Source organism: Anopheles funestus, chromosome 3RL (assembly GCF_943734845.2).
Source record: "Anopheles funestus chromosome 3RL, idAnoFuneDA-416_04, whole genome shotgun sequence".
Taxonomy (NCBI): domain Eukaryota; kingdom Metazoa; phylum Arthropoda; class Insecta; order Diptera; family Culicidae; genus Anopheles; species Anopheles funestus.
The window spans coordinates 2,055,108-2,070,646 of record NC_064599.1 but is presented as its reverse complement, the minus strand read 5'-3'; the positions used below and the strand labels follow the sequence as shown (position 1 = coordinate 2,070,646).

At 45.0% G+C, this 15,539-nt stretch overlaps 1 protein-coding gene across 1 annotated transcript in view; it reads left to right on the top strand.

Annotated features, from left to right (window-relative positions):
• Positions 1–15,539, top strand: part of LOC125771125 (titin) — a 41,999-nt gene that overhangs the window by 2,854 nt on the left and 23,606 nt on the right. The window contains 3 exon segments of the mRNA XM_049441451.1: positions 13,160–13,282; positions 13,347–14,666; positions 15,188–15,538. Coding sequence (XP_049297408.1) covers positions 13,160–13,282; positions 13,347–14,666; positions 15,188–15,538 — 1,794 coding nt within the window.

Genomic DNA, 15,539 nt, shown 5'->3' with positions numbered 1-15,539 from the left:
TATTGTGTTATTGATTTTAAGCCTGGCATTGCCTTCCACGGTTCTTTTTATCATCATTTACACGGGACAATATCGATATAAAATAAACAAACGAATTTGGTAGTGTCAGTCCATTTACCAAAACCTCGTCACACAATTTTCGGATAATTCAATCTAATTGCTTGATTCAATTCAAATAAATGTTTAACATGTAGACAGACAAAACACATTTGTGTGTGAAATATGTCACATTGTTTGCACTGACTTCAAACATATTTGTCCAACAACATCCAATAATCGTACATGAATTTCGTACGTAGCAGTAGCACCTCGTGCGCTGCCCGCGAAATTCGTCCCGCATTCTCTGGCGCGATTAATCGCGCCCGCCCTTCTGGGCCACATTCTCGGAACCGCGGATGACGTGACCGGTTGTGGACGAGTTATTAAATCGTGCGTATGAACCACGCTGGGAGGATGACAGGAGTGTGTTGCATACTAATGCGTCGTCTTCTCGCATGCTCTTTGCAAGTTGGGTTGTTCGTTAAAGCGGACGTTTTAATTGCAACTTGAAACACACGAGTTCGAGGTCCAAATGCATGAAACTAGAGCTGGGTGGTATGTGAAAAAAATATATATCAGTGCCGGCGTCTAAAATCAATGATGATCCAATGGCTGTTGGTGGAGATGAAGCGAACATTAGACATGGAAACGTTGGAGCAGATTGAGATTGAGAACGGCAAAGAGAGAGAAAAAACTTTAATAATGTGTTTTTTTGGTTTCGATATTAAATCAACCATTGCACTGTGAAAAGGTTTCATAATCCATAAAACGCACCACATGATCTGATGGTACCATTCCTAGAAAGCGTACAATTAGGCGGCGGTCGTAAAACAAAATAGGTACCATAATTAAAATTAGAGCAAGAACTTTTTTAATTTTATCACCTCGGTATGTGCTCTGGTTTTGATTTTAGCTTGAGAAAAACGCACGCCACAGAGGAACGTCTTCGTGGGGTGTTAGTAATGGTCGTTTTATTTGTAGAAAAAAACTGAGAAGCTTAAATTGGAACGCGCTGTACCCGGCTTAAAGAGGCAACTATTGGAAAGATTAATTGCACCGGCCACCAGCCTGTTACAGTCAAGTTTTATGATAAGTTTTGCCCTAGCTTACCGGTTTATGTTCGACCTGGTGGAGCTGAATTCTACCGTTCGAAAGAGGGGTCGAAGTCTTATGCTCTACGAATGGCATAAATGGGTATGCGCTGTACATCAACAAACCGGTGCGGATTGAACCACTTCCGTCTAATTAGAAGCGATCTTCACACGAGACGATGTTCGATACATTATAATTTTACGATGCAATCAAAGAAAGAGTTTGTGCCGGAATGGTTAATTTCTTCGTTTATGAAGTCCTGCTTAATCACTCCCAAGGTTTGCCCTTAATAGATAGCTGGGAGTTGTAATGTTTCCATCGGTAGATATCTTCACGATTCCCGGCCAATTGGATGGATTGGGTTGGAAATGCATGTTCGGTTTATAACACCCCGTTCAGATCGCACAGTTACCCGATCGGAAGTTAACATGAACACTCCATTAATCGCTAAAAAACCCACCGGCACTAGGAAAAGAACTCGTTCCTTGGAATGGTATTTTTTTTTTTGCTTTAAATCGCGAATATGCATACACAAACACACATGATCACGAATCGGAATCAATCCGAATCAGAGGAACGGTTTCAAGATTTCTGCGCCTGTGTTTGTGTTCCCGAGCGAGTATGGACGGACATCTAGAAGCCGGTTTTTCGTGTGGTATTATTATTTTAATGTTTAGCGAAAGGGGGAGCGATGAAGATGGAGAAACCTTTTATGTGTGTGGAGTGCCCTGCAAAAGGGAAAGATGAGCGCTACATTGGAAGTTTTGGTGATAATGTTGCCTGAGGATGGTCTTTTTTCACATTGAAACATTTTTTGGCCCTTTTCGGTAAGAAAAGATCGTGCTGGGGTGTGTGTGGTTTGCCAAAACAACACATTCTGGGAATGTAGAACGCACTGGGTTGAGGTTACGATGGTTTCAAAACAAATTCTCACTAGCAAGCTTGGGGATGCCACAAAAAAAATCACTTTTTTGGCGTTGTTCGAAATCATAACTTTCCCACTGCTTGATCTTCTTCCGCAATACTCACTAGAAGCCCCACAAAGCAACTAAACATTAAAACCGCGGAACACGGAACAGATACAGCCGAAAGATTTCGCGAATGAAATTGTTGTATCCTCCCTCGAAGCGTTCGCGCGGGGCATAATTTATGGTCATGTTGGTTGTCTGGCCTGTCGGGGCATCGGGACGGTTGCACTGGTTCGATTCGCGGCTTCATTTTACTTATCCACATAAAACCACCCTTTAGCCGCGCGGAGGCAATAGGAGAAAGAGAATGTAAACAATGTTGTGCCCCATTCGACCAACAAGATCGCCCCGCAGCATACGGATGGTATAAGCGTTTCTGCGCAGATTTCGTTTCGTTACCAACGCCGAGGGAGAGAGAGATAGTGAAGAAGAATGATCAACTGCAGTGCCGCTTCGGCGGAGGGATCTGGAATTATCGCAACGCGGCGGTTAAGATTTTCGGATGCAAAAATCAGGTCATAAGCGATTCGAACGGCGACTTCCGATAGAGGTACCGGCTTGACGTCAGTGTTCAGCAGGGCAAAGAGAAAGGGATGACGGTTTATTGCGGGAAAACAAAAAAGTTAAAACGAGAGGCAAATGTTTGATGTAAATACACATTAGGGCGAGGAATTATCAAATAGAAATCGTTAATAGTAGCGTCCAAAAGAGATTACCTATGAAGGATGGGAAGATCCAGAAAGTTTTTTTTTGCGGAATTTTGAGTACAGTGTAGTGATGGGTACTCGGAATCGCACCCACGGCTCCGAACCGCTTCCGAGCATAGCAACTCCGGCTCCGATTCCGGCTAGGTTAAAACCACGATTCCGCCTGGAACCGTCCGGAACCGTCCGGAGCCGCTAGTCGGCAGCCGGAGTCGTCCGGAGTCGTCAGAGTCGTCGGAGTCGTCGGAGCCGCTAGTTCAAATAAGCAAATGTTGCATTTCTACTCGTTATTTTTATCAGATTATGTAAAATTTGCTGATAGTGCAATAATCTAGGTTATATCATTGTCAACTCCGACGACTCCGGACGGCTCCGGACGGCTCCGACGGCTCCGACAGCTCCGACGGCTCCGGACGGTTTCGGACGGTTCCGATTTCGGAGTATTGCACCTACCTTCCGGAGCCGCTTCCAAAATTTATGGAGTTATTCGGAAGCGATTCCGTTTTTTTGTCGAATTTACCCATCACTAGTACAGTGTACAGAAAACGCCCTTATTGTAGTAAATATGCGGAGATATGCGTAGGTTTTCCAATATAAATTGCAATAGTTTTGTTATTTTTCATTTTAATCCAACAGTTATTCGTATCGTAGCATATTCCTAGAAAATGTGAACATTTAGAAGTTCATAATAGACGATGTCTGAAGTTCATAATAGATGATGTCCGAAGATATACGAAGTTGTCCCGTTGAGATTTGAACCAAAGACTTGCGTGCAGTTGATCCGCACATTCACGACTGTACTGCTTGACCGGATCAATAATTTCCTAGTTGAATCAAAATAAAAGCTAACAACATCAGACATCAAATGATGATAATAAGCACTATCTCCTATCTGCCACATAAATATTGTCCAAGTTTCTCTTGAACACCACAAAAACAAAAAATAAAGCGTAAAGCCATTGAAAAACGTTTGTTTTGTATTTTTGGAAGATAAATATTTGTTAACGTAAATGGAATACGGTAAAAATGTGCATATTGATAGAAGAAGGTAAATTGGAAAATTATGTTCACAAAATCACATCTCATCTCTAAATTCCCGTTCAAAGCAGCGTTCTGCTTCAAAAGTTTCTTCCCATTTCGTTTGCCAGATAGTTGCTTATTGTTATAAATTAATTAAATCACCAACTCCGATTACCGTGCTCTATTGTCACGTTTCTGCTTGAGAAAGCAAACTAATTACGAACTGAAATTAGATGCTAGTAAATTGAATTCGGCCTTTTGTTACTTCATTGCGCGTGATGATACCCCGAAAAGAGTGTGTTATTTGTTGAATTTATATATAACAGACGGCTCCTTGTTTATTAGTACGATCACGCATTCCAAATGCATCGACTAAACGGATGGACAATGTGGTTGGGTAGAGGATGTGGATTGTCGCCCAGATGTGTGACGATAAATTTCACATCTTTCTTCGACATTTCTTGTGACTTTTTGGATTTGTCTGGGGGTCGAGTGTAAAGACTGCGTAGGCAGTCAAGGATGCGTAAACATTGTAGACCTCGAGCAATGTTTAGCTTGGCTGGTATTATTTGTTATTAATGGCAGAGGATTTTTGCATGCTTTCCTTCACCCCTTCTGGCGGTATTCCCTGGAGTTGAGAACCGCACGATCAATCCCCGGTTTTTCATTTTCAAACATCGGGAAACCGTAGTTCGTGCATGTGGTGATGCTAATATTTTTTGCTAATTTCCTTACATTGGCCAAATGGATTTGCCATTTCGCTGCTACGATTTCGGAAAGAATATTACTTGGGAGGGTGAAAATTTAGCGGAAGAACGAAACAACTAAGCAAGGAAAATGTGTGCTATAACTGGTTTCCAATCGTTTTTCACCGGTTTTCGGCGATGGTAATGATGATGATGGAGATGATTTGTAAGGAAAATTTGCAAATTGCTTTATCATGCTGGCGGTTTAACGGGCTCTGCAATTTTTCGAACGGTACTTTGAAAGGTACTGGAAGCAAACATTAAAAAAAAATGTCTGTTCCACCTACACCGTCAAAGAAAAATTGCACACATCACACAGTTGGTTCTTTCCAGCAAATAAAACAAACCCCCAAAAAAAAACGAATCTCAAGAGCATGGGTGCTATTTTTCCACCTAACCATCCTGTACGATGCTGATGTCACCCGGGCAGTGTAGCGCGGGTGGTTTTCCAACCAATTTTTCCCAAAATAAAATCTTTTGAAAATCCCATACAGCCTACGAAACGTGACGGTTTCTGTGTCGCTACACGCAACTCGTGCGTGCGATGGAAAACGGTAGAGAAATCCGTTCCGTCGCTGGTCTCATTAAATTTTCCCTTGTTTCCAGTGGTAAGCAATAGGGAACCACGAAAACAAGCAACATGTTGCAGAAATGTTGCTTTATTGGACAATAAATTTTAACCGTGTTGCATTGTGGAGAAGTTTTGTAAAATAAACATGTCCGAGGGGAACGGTAATAAAGTTTTTTGTCGCCTACGGTTTTCGAAATTGGAAGTAACAGAACAGTGAAATCTGTTAAATCGTGACACCGTACTAAGGATCCCAAATGCAAACTCGGATGTTTTCGGGAAGTTTTTCCCAACCGCCAAAACCACAACTAAATCGTTCCGCAACTGCCTTCAGAAATATATAGGTTAGAATTAGACTCGAACATCAACGTTACCAGCATTGGACGCGCTAAATGTGTTTATTTTGTGCTGGTCTGTAGACGGAACTAAACAAAAACAAATTCAATTTGACAGTGTTGCCCCCCCCCCGGGGGAAGATGTGTGTCAGTTAAAATGTTGAACGGCAGACCTGGTTACCCACCATGGTACAAAGAGAAAAGAAGAAAATCGCTCGTAAATGTACCTCCAAACCTTAAACGAAATAAAAACGATCGACCGACAGTTGAGCGATTACCAAAAGTACATTTAGACATTGCTAGACATCTTGAAATCTTTCTCCGGATGAACATTTTCATGCATTCTTGGTAATTTTTAAGGCCACTTTCGGAAGAAAATTCGGCTGATCCGAGCCGATTTTCCTACTGAGCATGTCCCAAATTCCCGATCACGATGACGGTACGATCGGGCAGCGCCAATACCCGTAACGGAGTGCGTTTGTGCTCCAATAGTTTTCCGGGCAGCACAACACACCGAAGAAAAAAAAGGTGGTTGTGCTCAATCTTTGGCTCATGCTCTCCTCGGGTATGCTTATAATTATGACGGCGAGAATGTACCGTTTCCGGACATCAGGAGGCAACTTGCCAGACGTTGGGCAACGGTTTCGGGTAACTGGTGAACCAATTGCGTTTTGGGGAGGGGAGTCCGAATTTCGTCTCGGTGAAGTGAGTGATCCAGAATTCGACTTCTGGAGCTCGTGTGAATGGAGCTGTTAGCACGAGAAGAAACAAGTGGCCATGTGGATTTGTTTCATTTCTTCTCTGGCTGTTTTCTTTTTGGGAAGCGATCTAAAATGATGCGTTACGGTACGATCGCGGGTGTAATTGATCATCGATCGGTGTTTGTTATTTTAAGCTGGCTTATTGCTTGTCCGGTGAATAGGTCAATCGTTGAGCAATCGTTGTAGTTTGAAGTTTAAATGTATCGTACGGGGTGAAGGGGCTTTTTTTTCTTTTGTTGAAGAAGTGCTAAATACAGCGGTGAAGTTAGTTATCACCCCGACGCTAATAGAATATCAATTTACGCTTCTTTACGAGACTAAAATTTAATAAGCGCAGCACCGTTTACATGCAACGTTGGAGTGGATGCTTGTCATGCGGAGCGCTCGACTCGTAAATATAAACGATTGGCTGTAAGTACACCATTGCGCTGTTCCCGCCGTACGAGGCGTAGCTCTTTCTCGGCGCATATACAACTTCTGGAACCGAGTATAAATAATCGACAGGGCAAGACACCACAATGCGTGTAGCTCATAAATAATGCTCGCTCGGTACCGCGCTATTGCAAAAACATAACACCGTCCACATGTACGGAGCGGAAAGGTAAAAAATAACATAAGGGTTCACATTTGCGCTCGGTCGTGTCTTGGGCACATGAATTGCGCACACACATTAATTCACACCACCCGCGTTTCATTGACCATCAACCTGAAGGTGGTACAAGCATCTCTCGTCTTGAGGATGGCATCTCGTTAAATCGTGGAGTGTTCGTGTTAGTCTCCCCGTACCCTACCTTACATGGCGTTTTGGTATTGGAGGGTCTCCGTGGAGTCCGCTTTTGCTACCACAGCAGGAACATTAGGTTGGAGTGCGAAAACTAAAACTGCGAATGTATAACTGTTCGCCGTCGAGAGGAGAAATGCATATTTGTATGTTACATGTCGTCTGGCTATATGGAAATGATCGTTCAGCTTACATGTCGCATAGACATGCTGCACCGATCGATCGTGCGGGAAGAACTTCAATCGTTTGCTCCGACCCAGTCCTCTTGTTTGAAGCTGTTCATTAATCAAAAATTGTTACGCGTTACGAAGAAAAGGATGAAGGTCACAAAGCAAGTGAAGAGTTTTCTGTAGGTGAGAAAGATAGCCAAAAAACGATGAGAATAACAGTCAACGAGGCAACTCACCCAAAAAACACTAAGCGAATACAGCAGATGGCGGATCTAATACGGGATCTGACATTTGCACTGCCAGCCATATTTAATCCGCACATTGCGGCACATTGGCTGAAAATGCTGAGCAAGAGTGTGTTTGTAAACAAAGGTCGTTATCGGTCGAACCTGTTCTCGAACCCTTTCACTCTTGCTCACGTGCACGTGCGCCGAGCGGTACAGGTGGGGTTTGGTTCCAGTCTTGACACCCTGACATGATACCTGATCTTGGGAAGAGAGCCGCTTCTCCTTCCAAGCGCTCATTCAAACCAAGTGTATCAACGTCCGAGGTCGTGGTTTTCGGTAAACAGACTCGTTTTTGTCTTTCGCTTCGACTCCATCCATCGCGTTGGCCATATTTGGGTAAGCAATCTTGAGTCTGCCTCACTGAAGCAGTCGAGGCTCTCAGCTGGCTTTTGGGGGTGGTTGGCGTTTGCTGAATGTCTCTGTTTCTGTGTCTTCTGAACAGAGGAGTCTGTGTATTGGTGAGATCTTTCGCAAGTCACGAATCGTATGCAAAGTCCCAATTACTAAAAGGAAACTGTCCCAATTCCGTAGCTAGAGTGACCTCGTGCATTTTTGCCGGGTTTTGGTTTGTTTCAAAAACCTTGTTTTAAACTCCAATATGAATATGAGGCTTTCAGCTGGCAAGTTGTTCCAATCCAAACTCACTTTGTCGAGTGCTCCATAAAATCCATCTCCGACGTATTGCGTGTGTGCAGTTCCAAGACATTTCTTTGGCCGCCACAATCTTCTCGCAAATGACGTCATGGTGGCCGGTTTTGGGGATTACACGCTTCCTTCGTGCAAATGTTGCAATGTTCTAAAATTAATCTTCGCTTTTCCGTCGGGTTACACACAGTGCTGAGCGCATGGCTACTGATCGGAAGCAGATTCGTGATGGGTGAATTGTTCATGTTTCGCATGTGTGTCCGTATGTAAATTGGCCGTTGGAAAAAGGGCATCACAATGCAGCGGGGATGAAGTGGAAGTTTTCGTAATGAATTACGAGCGCTTTGCAGGCACTGTGGACGGTAAGCATGGAGGGCTTTGCTTGAAATTATGGGACATTGCTACCGTACGGCAAGACTGGCTGCATATTCAGGATCCCAACCCCCCCAAAAAAAAACACCATATGGGATTCGTGCTCCCCGAACGATCAAATCCTCTATACCTTCCCATTTCACACAATTTTAGCATAAAAACAACGCTTATTCAGTTCGGCGTTCCCTGGCAGCCGTTTTGTTTTCTTCAAACCCGTAAGCGAAAACCATGTGCGAAGAGGCACAGCAGCGTTTGCGGTGCTTTCTACTTTTAATGCTCAGCACATTACAGCCTTTGCCGAATGATGGCAACAAACAAAACGTGTGCAGCTGTTGACGGACAGAAAAAAGCCGCCTGTTTGGCAATGGCAGTCATGTTGGGGATGTAGAAATGCGGGGGGGGGGGGGGGAAACGAACGGGATCTCGAGGTGAGAGAACATGATGGATTTGGCGTAACCGCGAACCACGAATCATCAACCTTTCTTACAGCGTGTTCACGGGTGCGGGAACTTCAAGATAGTAATCAATGAAGACGCTTTAGGCAATGTTGGAAGTTGGGCACGACAAGTACGGCGCCTTTAAATCATAATCGATTCAAAACACTTTCCCGATGACTTTTTCAACGACTCGCTACTCGCTTGGAGTGATAGCTTAATGCTCCAGCTTGATCTGGTCTTTTCCTTTCAATGAACGTCACTAGAAAGACATTGCCTTTCTTGGGGAGTACTACCACACCGCTTAGATTATTTCCAATTCGATGACGCTATCGTAGTGTATTACATCACCTTCACGAACGTCGTTGAGAAAATGCGATCCTACACCTCGCAACACGTCGATTGCAATCGGCCTGCTGGCAGTAGTCGAAGTCGGTACGACCTTGCCCTATTAAGCGGGCAATCCACGCTGAAACCAGCCAACTATTTCTCATGTGAGAAAGCCTCTACCGCAGTAGTTATGGTGGTGAAAACGCTAGCATCCACTAGAATTCCTTTTCCAATGCTGGAAAATTCCTTCCACCTTTCCCTTCTCTCGGTTCTCTTTCGTGTATGTAATTTTTCATCGAAAGAAAACGAACCATACCATGAGGGTATGGGCGTAAAAATAATCTTCATTCTTCGTTTTACCTACCCCAGGCTTTATGTGATCACGGTGTGATCAGTAACTCTACACTTTCTCCCGCTGCGTTCTCTGTCGGGCGTAATTCAACGAATCGTACCGATATATATTCGCGCTCAGCATAAGAATGATGTCCCGCATGGGTAGATTACTCGCGTTTCTCGAGTGATCTCGTGAGTCGCTCCGATCGGAACCGCCACCTCTATGTCCCGTCTGTATCTCCGGACGGTGGATCTAATTTTAATTCATCTACTCCGATCGGATGTGAACCGGTTGGTGTTTGCTGAGTTTGCTGTACCAAACGCGCACCACAACTTGAAAGCATGTTTAACGGTAATTGGTGAAATCTGTGTACATCAGGGAATGTAGGGATGTAGTCTGAGGTCTTGCGTTTGACTCGCGAGACAATCGCAAGAAAGGAGCCAGAATTCTTGGCGTGACTTGAAGGATTCTTTCGCGCTGTTTTTCTACAAATCTAAATTGCTTTGGGGTTTAGTTTGTTGGTAGAATTTCAAGGATCACAAAAGGCCAAGAGTGGCATGGCATTTGATCGGTAAGGAGTCCCGACCTTTTCAACATGGTGTTGTGTGATCCCTCTCCTGAGGGTGTTTTAGTAAAGCCAACCAACGCGGGTACAAAAAGCGGTAGGTCTCTGTTTCTACTACGCGGGATAGCTTTCGGGGTTTTCCATTACTCGTAGCCCATAATTATCCCATTAATTCCTATCGGAAATGTAATCGGAGCAATAAATATTACCAGGCGGTCCATTCCATTTCGCAGCTTAAACGAAGGACATAAAGAGTTGGTAGTCTGCCGGACAAGCGCAAACATGCATAGAGGACGGAGTGGGAAAAGATCTCAGATAAATTTGCATGACTCTATGCCGGATGACTGTGATACATCCAGAGTATGGAGTTGTGTTTTATGGATCCAGTTTTTTTAACAAGCGTATTTCCTATATGGTGGTCTAAATGTTAACATTTGGCTATCGACTGCATTTACTGGAAAGAACTTGATGTTTCGCTAGGTAACAGAAAAATGGATGAACATTTTAAAAATCTAATTTCCTTCCAACAAAAACTCACCGGAACTAAAGTCCATGTGAGGAGATCCCCAAACAACAGTAAATTGATTCGTTAACGAGATGGTTCAATTATTAAACTTTACCGATAAACTGCAGCTCGAAACCACCTCCACCACATACCCGGTATTTGTAATTGCGCAATTTAGACTCACTTTTTCTCGGTTAGATTGCGTTTTTTTTAAGGTCGACGCTCTGGAAACATATTTTGTAGCCAACGGGTTCGAACGATGTGAGGCAAAGACTCAGCAGAGACATTACTTGGAAGGTGGTGGAGCAGAGGGGAGAACTGCTTATTGGAAGCGAGAAACAAGCAGCCAGAAAAAATGGCATGAAGTAAACATCTTGTAATGCCCCATTACACCTTATCAACTGCCCGCAAACGGCCCAGAGGTAGTTCCTCCGTTTGGATAGCGGGATCAACCGTGACCGTGGGCACAGCCGGTTGGTTTAAAACCGTCGACGGTACCCATCGGTGCCCGTTTAATCGTGCATCGAATGGGCTATTTGTGAGTTACCGAAGAAATACCGTTCGAACTAAATGAAAAAAGGAACCCACCCCGGCCTGGGGAGTGTCGGACGTGGTTTGCATAACATTCGTAGCTTGGTTTTTGGCTGGGAATTTATTTTGTCTTTTGATCGTTGAGATTGATTGGCTCGACCTGGGTGGTGATGCGTGGAGGCTTTTGAAGAAGCGCTCCGTGATGGAGATTTAGAAAGTGAAAAAAAGACTTTCAATTTTGACGATTCATGGGATTGATGTCTTTCATCAATATGCATTTTCTTTGCCTTTTTTCTACCCGGCAACAGCTTCTAAAGGTGTTTAGAAAGGAAGTGTTGTGAAAGAATCGGTAAAGCATGCCACAGAAGAAGAGCGATCGAGACCAGTTCTTAGCTCAACTTATCTTTCGTTTCTTTGTGAATGAACAGTCACTGCGTGTGGGCGGGACATGTGGAAGACAGATAATTATAAACATATGCTTTTGCTGTAGCCGAAGAACAGTGTGTGAACTGTAGTTGTTGTGTTTGTTGAGGTCGAAGTTACTGAAGCTGACAGTGGAATCTGCTCCACTTGTTTAGGAAACATCGAAGACACCACGGGGACCCGATCCATCTGGCATTAGTTAAGGTAGCTCTCTGCCCCTTCTTTGTCTCATTTTCTTGGAGCTTTTCGGGACTCTTAAACCATGCATGACGACATCCGTGACGACAACATGTTTTACGAGATCATAACCTCCAAGGCTGGAGAAAACGCTTAAACGTTCGGTAGGCTTTCACATCTCAGACACACTTTCTTCTCGGCTAGTATGTCCCATGGTGTTCCGGACATACTAGAGACATAAACTAGCATAAAAAAAAACATTTGTGTCAAATTATTGGTCGTCGTTTTGAAGCGTCAGCTTTTGAGCTGATTGAGCGTGACCAGCGTTCCGCAACGAAAAAGTCAACAACAAGCCTTTTGAGGGCTTGGACTCAAACCCGGGGGGAAATCGACCGGTGCGAATCGGTGAAATGGAACTGCAAAATTGATATAGTGGGGGGAGAGACAAATTATCCCGCTTGTTTCCCGTGTGCGTGTGCTGACCTGTATTCGAGAGCGAAAAACTATCAACGCAAAAGGAAGCTGACGATGACGATGGAAAACGACGATGAAATGTCCGCTTCCCGTTTGTTTGAAGGTCTCTATTGACGGGAAAAACCAAAACCTGAGCAATTAATATTTCGCCTTTCGCTAACAGATGACTGAGTAATTTGGGAACGATTCTGAATGATAGTCACCCTAAACCGGTAGCATCATAACCGCGCTCCGACTGTCCACAGTGTCCTAATATTTAATGTTTCGGAAGGAACCGCAAATGCCATCACTCTAGGGTGATTGGGTGGAGTTCGCTCGTTCACCCTCCACACACCGATCAGGTGCGCCGCAATACGATCTTACCGGAGTGCGATCATGTGTCAGTGCCGTCGCCACTATGGCCACGCTGCGGGTGACAAACAAATCGCTGTCAAACGTCGGGAAGTTGGGAAGCGGCAAGTAGCAACCCTATCCACGGTGCATCCGCTTGGGCGCCTATCGCTGTACGGTCAAGGAGATGCATGTAAAGGTAGGACCAATGCGGATCGTATTACACGGTGTACCGATCGATGTCATCGCAAAGAATGGCTCCCCCCAAATGTACGTTTTTGCGCGTCAAAGACTCACGTTGCTCGATTAGCAAGTTGGGCAGAGTTGCGCAATCTTCCGTTTGGTGCAACAGAACTCTTTCAAGTAAGGAAAATTGAATGCAAAAAAGTTGCTTGTGCATTAATTAACCTCTTTCTTTTTGCGGAGGAAGAACCTGTCCGTTTGCAACGGTGGAGATTGTTTAATCTCACGTGGGAATCGTCGCTACTTCATTGGGGGCCATGTACAGGTCAATTAAAATGAATATTAAAGACACCAATACTCATTCCTTTCTTTGTTCTCTTTACAGAGTGGGGAAAAACTGTACATAAAGGTGGCAGATCTGCAACCAAAGTTCACATTTCTCGGCCCCAGTTTAGATGATGCACTAAAGCTTCAGAATCAACACGATGAATTGTTACGGCAGATACAGGTTGGTATACTTATATACTTTGCTTTGGACGGTTCTTAACCGGTTTTGTTTGGTTTCGTTTTAGAACATGCCTACACCGCTGGAAGAGTTTTATCGAAAAATACAGGAAAAGATTGCATCCAACGAAAGACCCAACCCGACACTGATCGAAGAGATGGCCGCCTCACTGAATGCCGTCTGGCACGACATCAAGCAGATGCTGGCCGAACGTCGAGAGATCGTCGTATTGAATGTAGCATTTTTCGAACGACTGGGCGAAGCGTACGGAAAAATGTCCTCGCTCGAGGTGGCCTGCAACGACACGATGATCCCGATCGAAATTGACGCGGTACGGGAGTTCCTGGAGTCGTTTCGGGATTTGCGCGGTGACATGCTCGGTGCGGTAGCGACAACACTTAAAGCGGGCCAGCAGATGTTGGATCGGTTGCGGGTATTGTCCGAAATAGGGACACTCGATTCCCGCCCGAACCACATCAAACTGGACGCTGTGCAAGCGGCCGGTCAGGTGGAGGGATGGCTGGAAGATCTCTCCAACCGACGAAACCAGCTGGAACAGGCGTGGATCTCGCGCAAGACACAGCTAGAACAGTGTCTCACGTTAGCCATTCTAGCGAAGCAGCTGGAAGAGATTGAACAATGTCTTACCCGCGTACGCAGTCAAACGCTGAGCTCGTTTACACTCGGCGATTCAGCGGAACAGGCAGGCAATCTGCTAGAAACGTACCAAAATCTCAAAACGGAAGCCGCACTACTTCGTGACAAGTCGCTCAAGATCACTAAAACTACCGAAGAGCTGCTCACGAGTGGATGTTTCGCTGGTGACGAAGCATGCGCCAAAGCGTACTCCGTACTGAACGCGTGCTCCGAGCATCTGGAGGAGATCGATCACCGGGAGTCCCTGTTGGGCCAGTCGCGGGACTTCTTCACCCGAGCGAGTGCGATCCTTAAGCGGTTGGATCAGCTGGAACTGGAGCTGGCTGGAGCTTCAATGAGACCGGCATCACCGAACGACCTTCCGGTGCATCAGAAGTTGCTGCAGGACATCCGGGAAACGATTGGAGTGGTACTGCAGATGGGTTACTCGCTGGTGGATGATGTTGGACGTACCAAACCGGAGGTGGCCGGCGTACAAACTATGATCGAGTGTATCGAGCAGAGGAAGCTACACTTCGAACGGTACTGTAACGAGGAAAGCGAACGAAATGTTCGAACGGCGCAAGCCCTGAACGAGTTCCTGGAGCTATACGGTCAACTGTTTGCGTGGCTCGAGGAGGCACGTGATGAACGGCTTGTACGTGGCACTGCTATTCACTGGATGGGTGAAACTTTGGTTGAAGCGAAAGACTGTCTGTTGCTTCATCATCAGTTCCTGAACGATCTCGAGGTGGGTTACGGAATGGGTTTATACTAATGACTATATTCGTCTAAGAGTAAAGGGCACCTTCCGTTAGTGATCTTTTCTCAAATACCACGTAGACAACGTGTATGCAAGGTGTGGATGTAAATTATTGAAAGAACCGATCGAATAGTGAATCTTCACTACTAGGGAGTCGGTCGTAGTCGGAGATTATGGATAATATAAGATCTCTTAGTAGACGGAATGTTTAGAAAGATGCTATGAGACTTCCTTTTAAGTGTACTTTCACTGTGTCTCCGTCCAGATATTCGTAACAATTTATAGACTATTTCAAAAAAGTTCTAAGAACAAAATAGAAGTAAACCTAGAAGTTAAGACCATCCACAGTGTCTGATGGTGGAACCTCAGACATGACAGATGTTGCTTCTTGTTGGGGACAAGAATTTAATGAATTCTCGGATAAATTTTGCGACAAGAGGCAACTGTTCATTAATCCGGTTCATTTTTCTTAATTCTTTCTTCTGCCGCTTCTTAATTCTTTCTTCCAGATCAAAGGCAACGCTATTAATAACTTGCTCGTACGGTTGACGCCCAGCCTGGAGTATCTTGCCGACGAGCAGCGTAATGACGTGCAGCGTAAGATCGATCTCATCCGTCAGCAGTGGATTGCGTTGAAGAACTGCGTCATCGAGCGGGTTGACCTGTTGAAGCTGTACATCCGCTTCCACCAGGAAGCGGAAACGTTGCGCAACCAGTTCGATGCCCACGCCATCCAGTTCGCCACGTTCAAGGACAACCCGGAGGACCATTCGCTCATCCTGGCCGCTATCGCTAACATCCGCCAGACGCTGGAAAGCCTGCGCCCGCTCGGCGGACAGTGTCTTGATCAGCTGCGGCAGG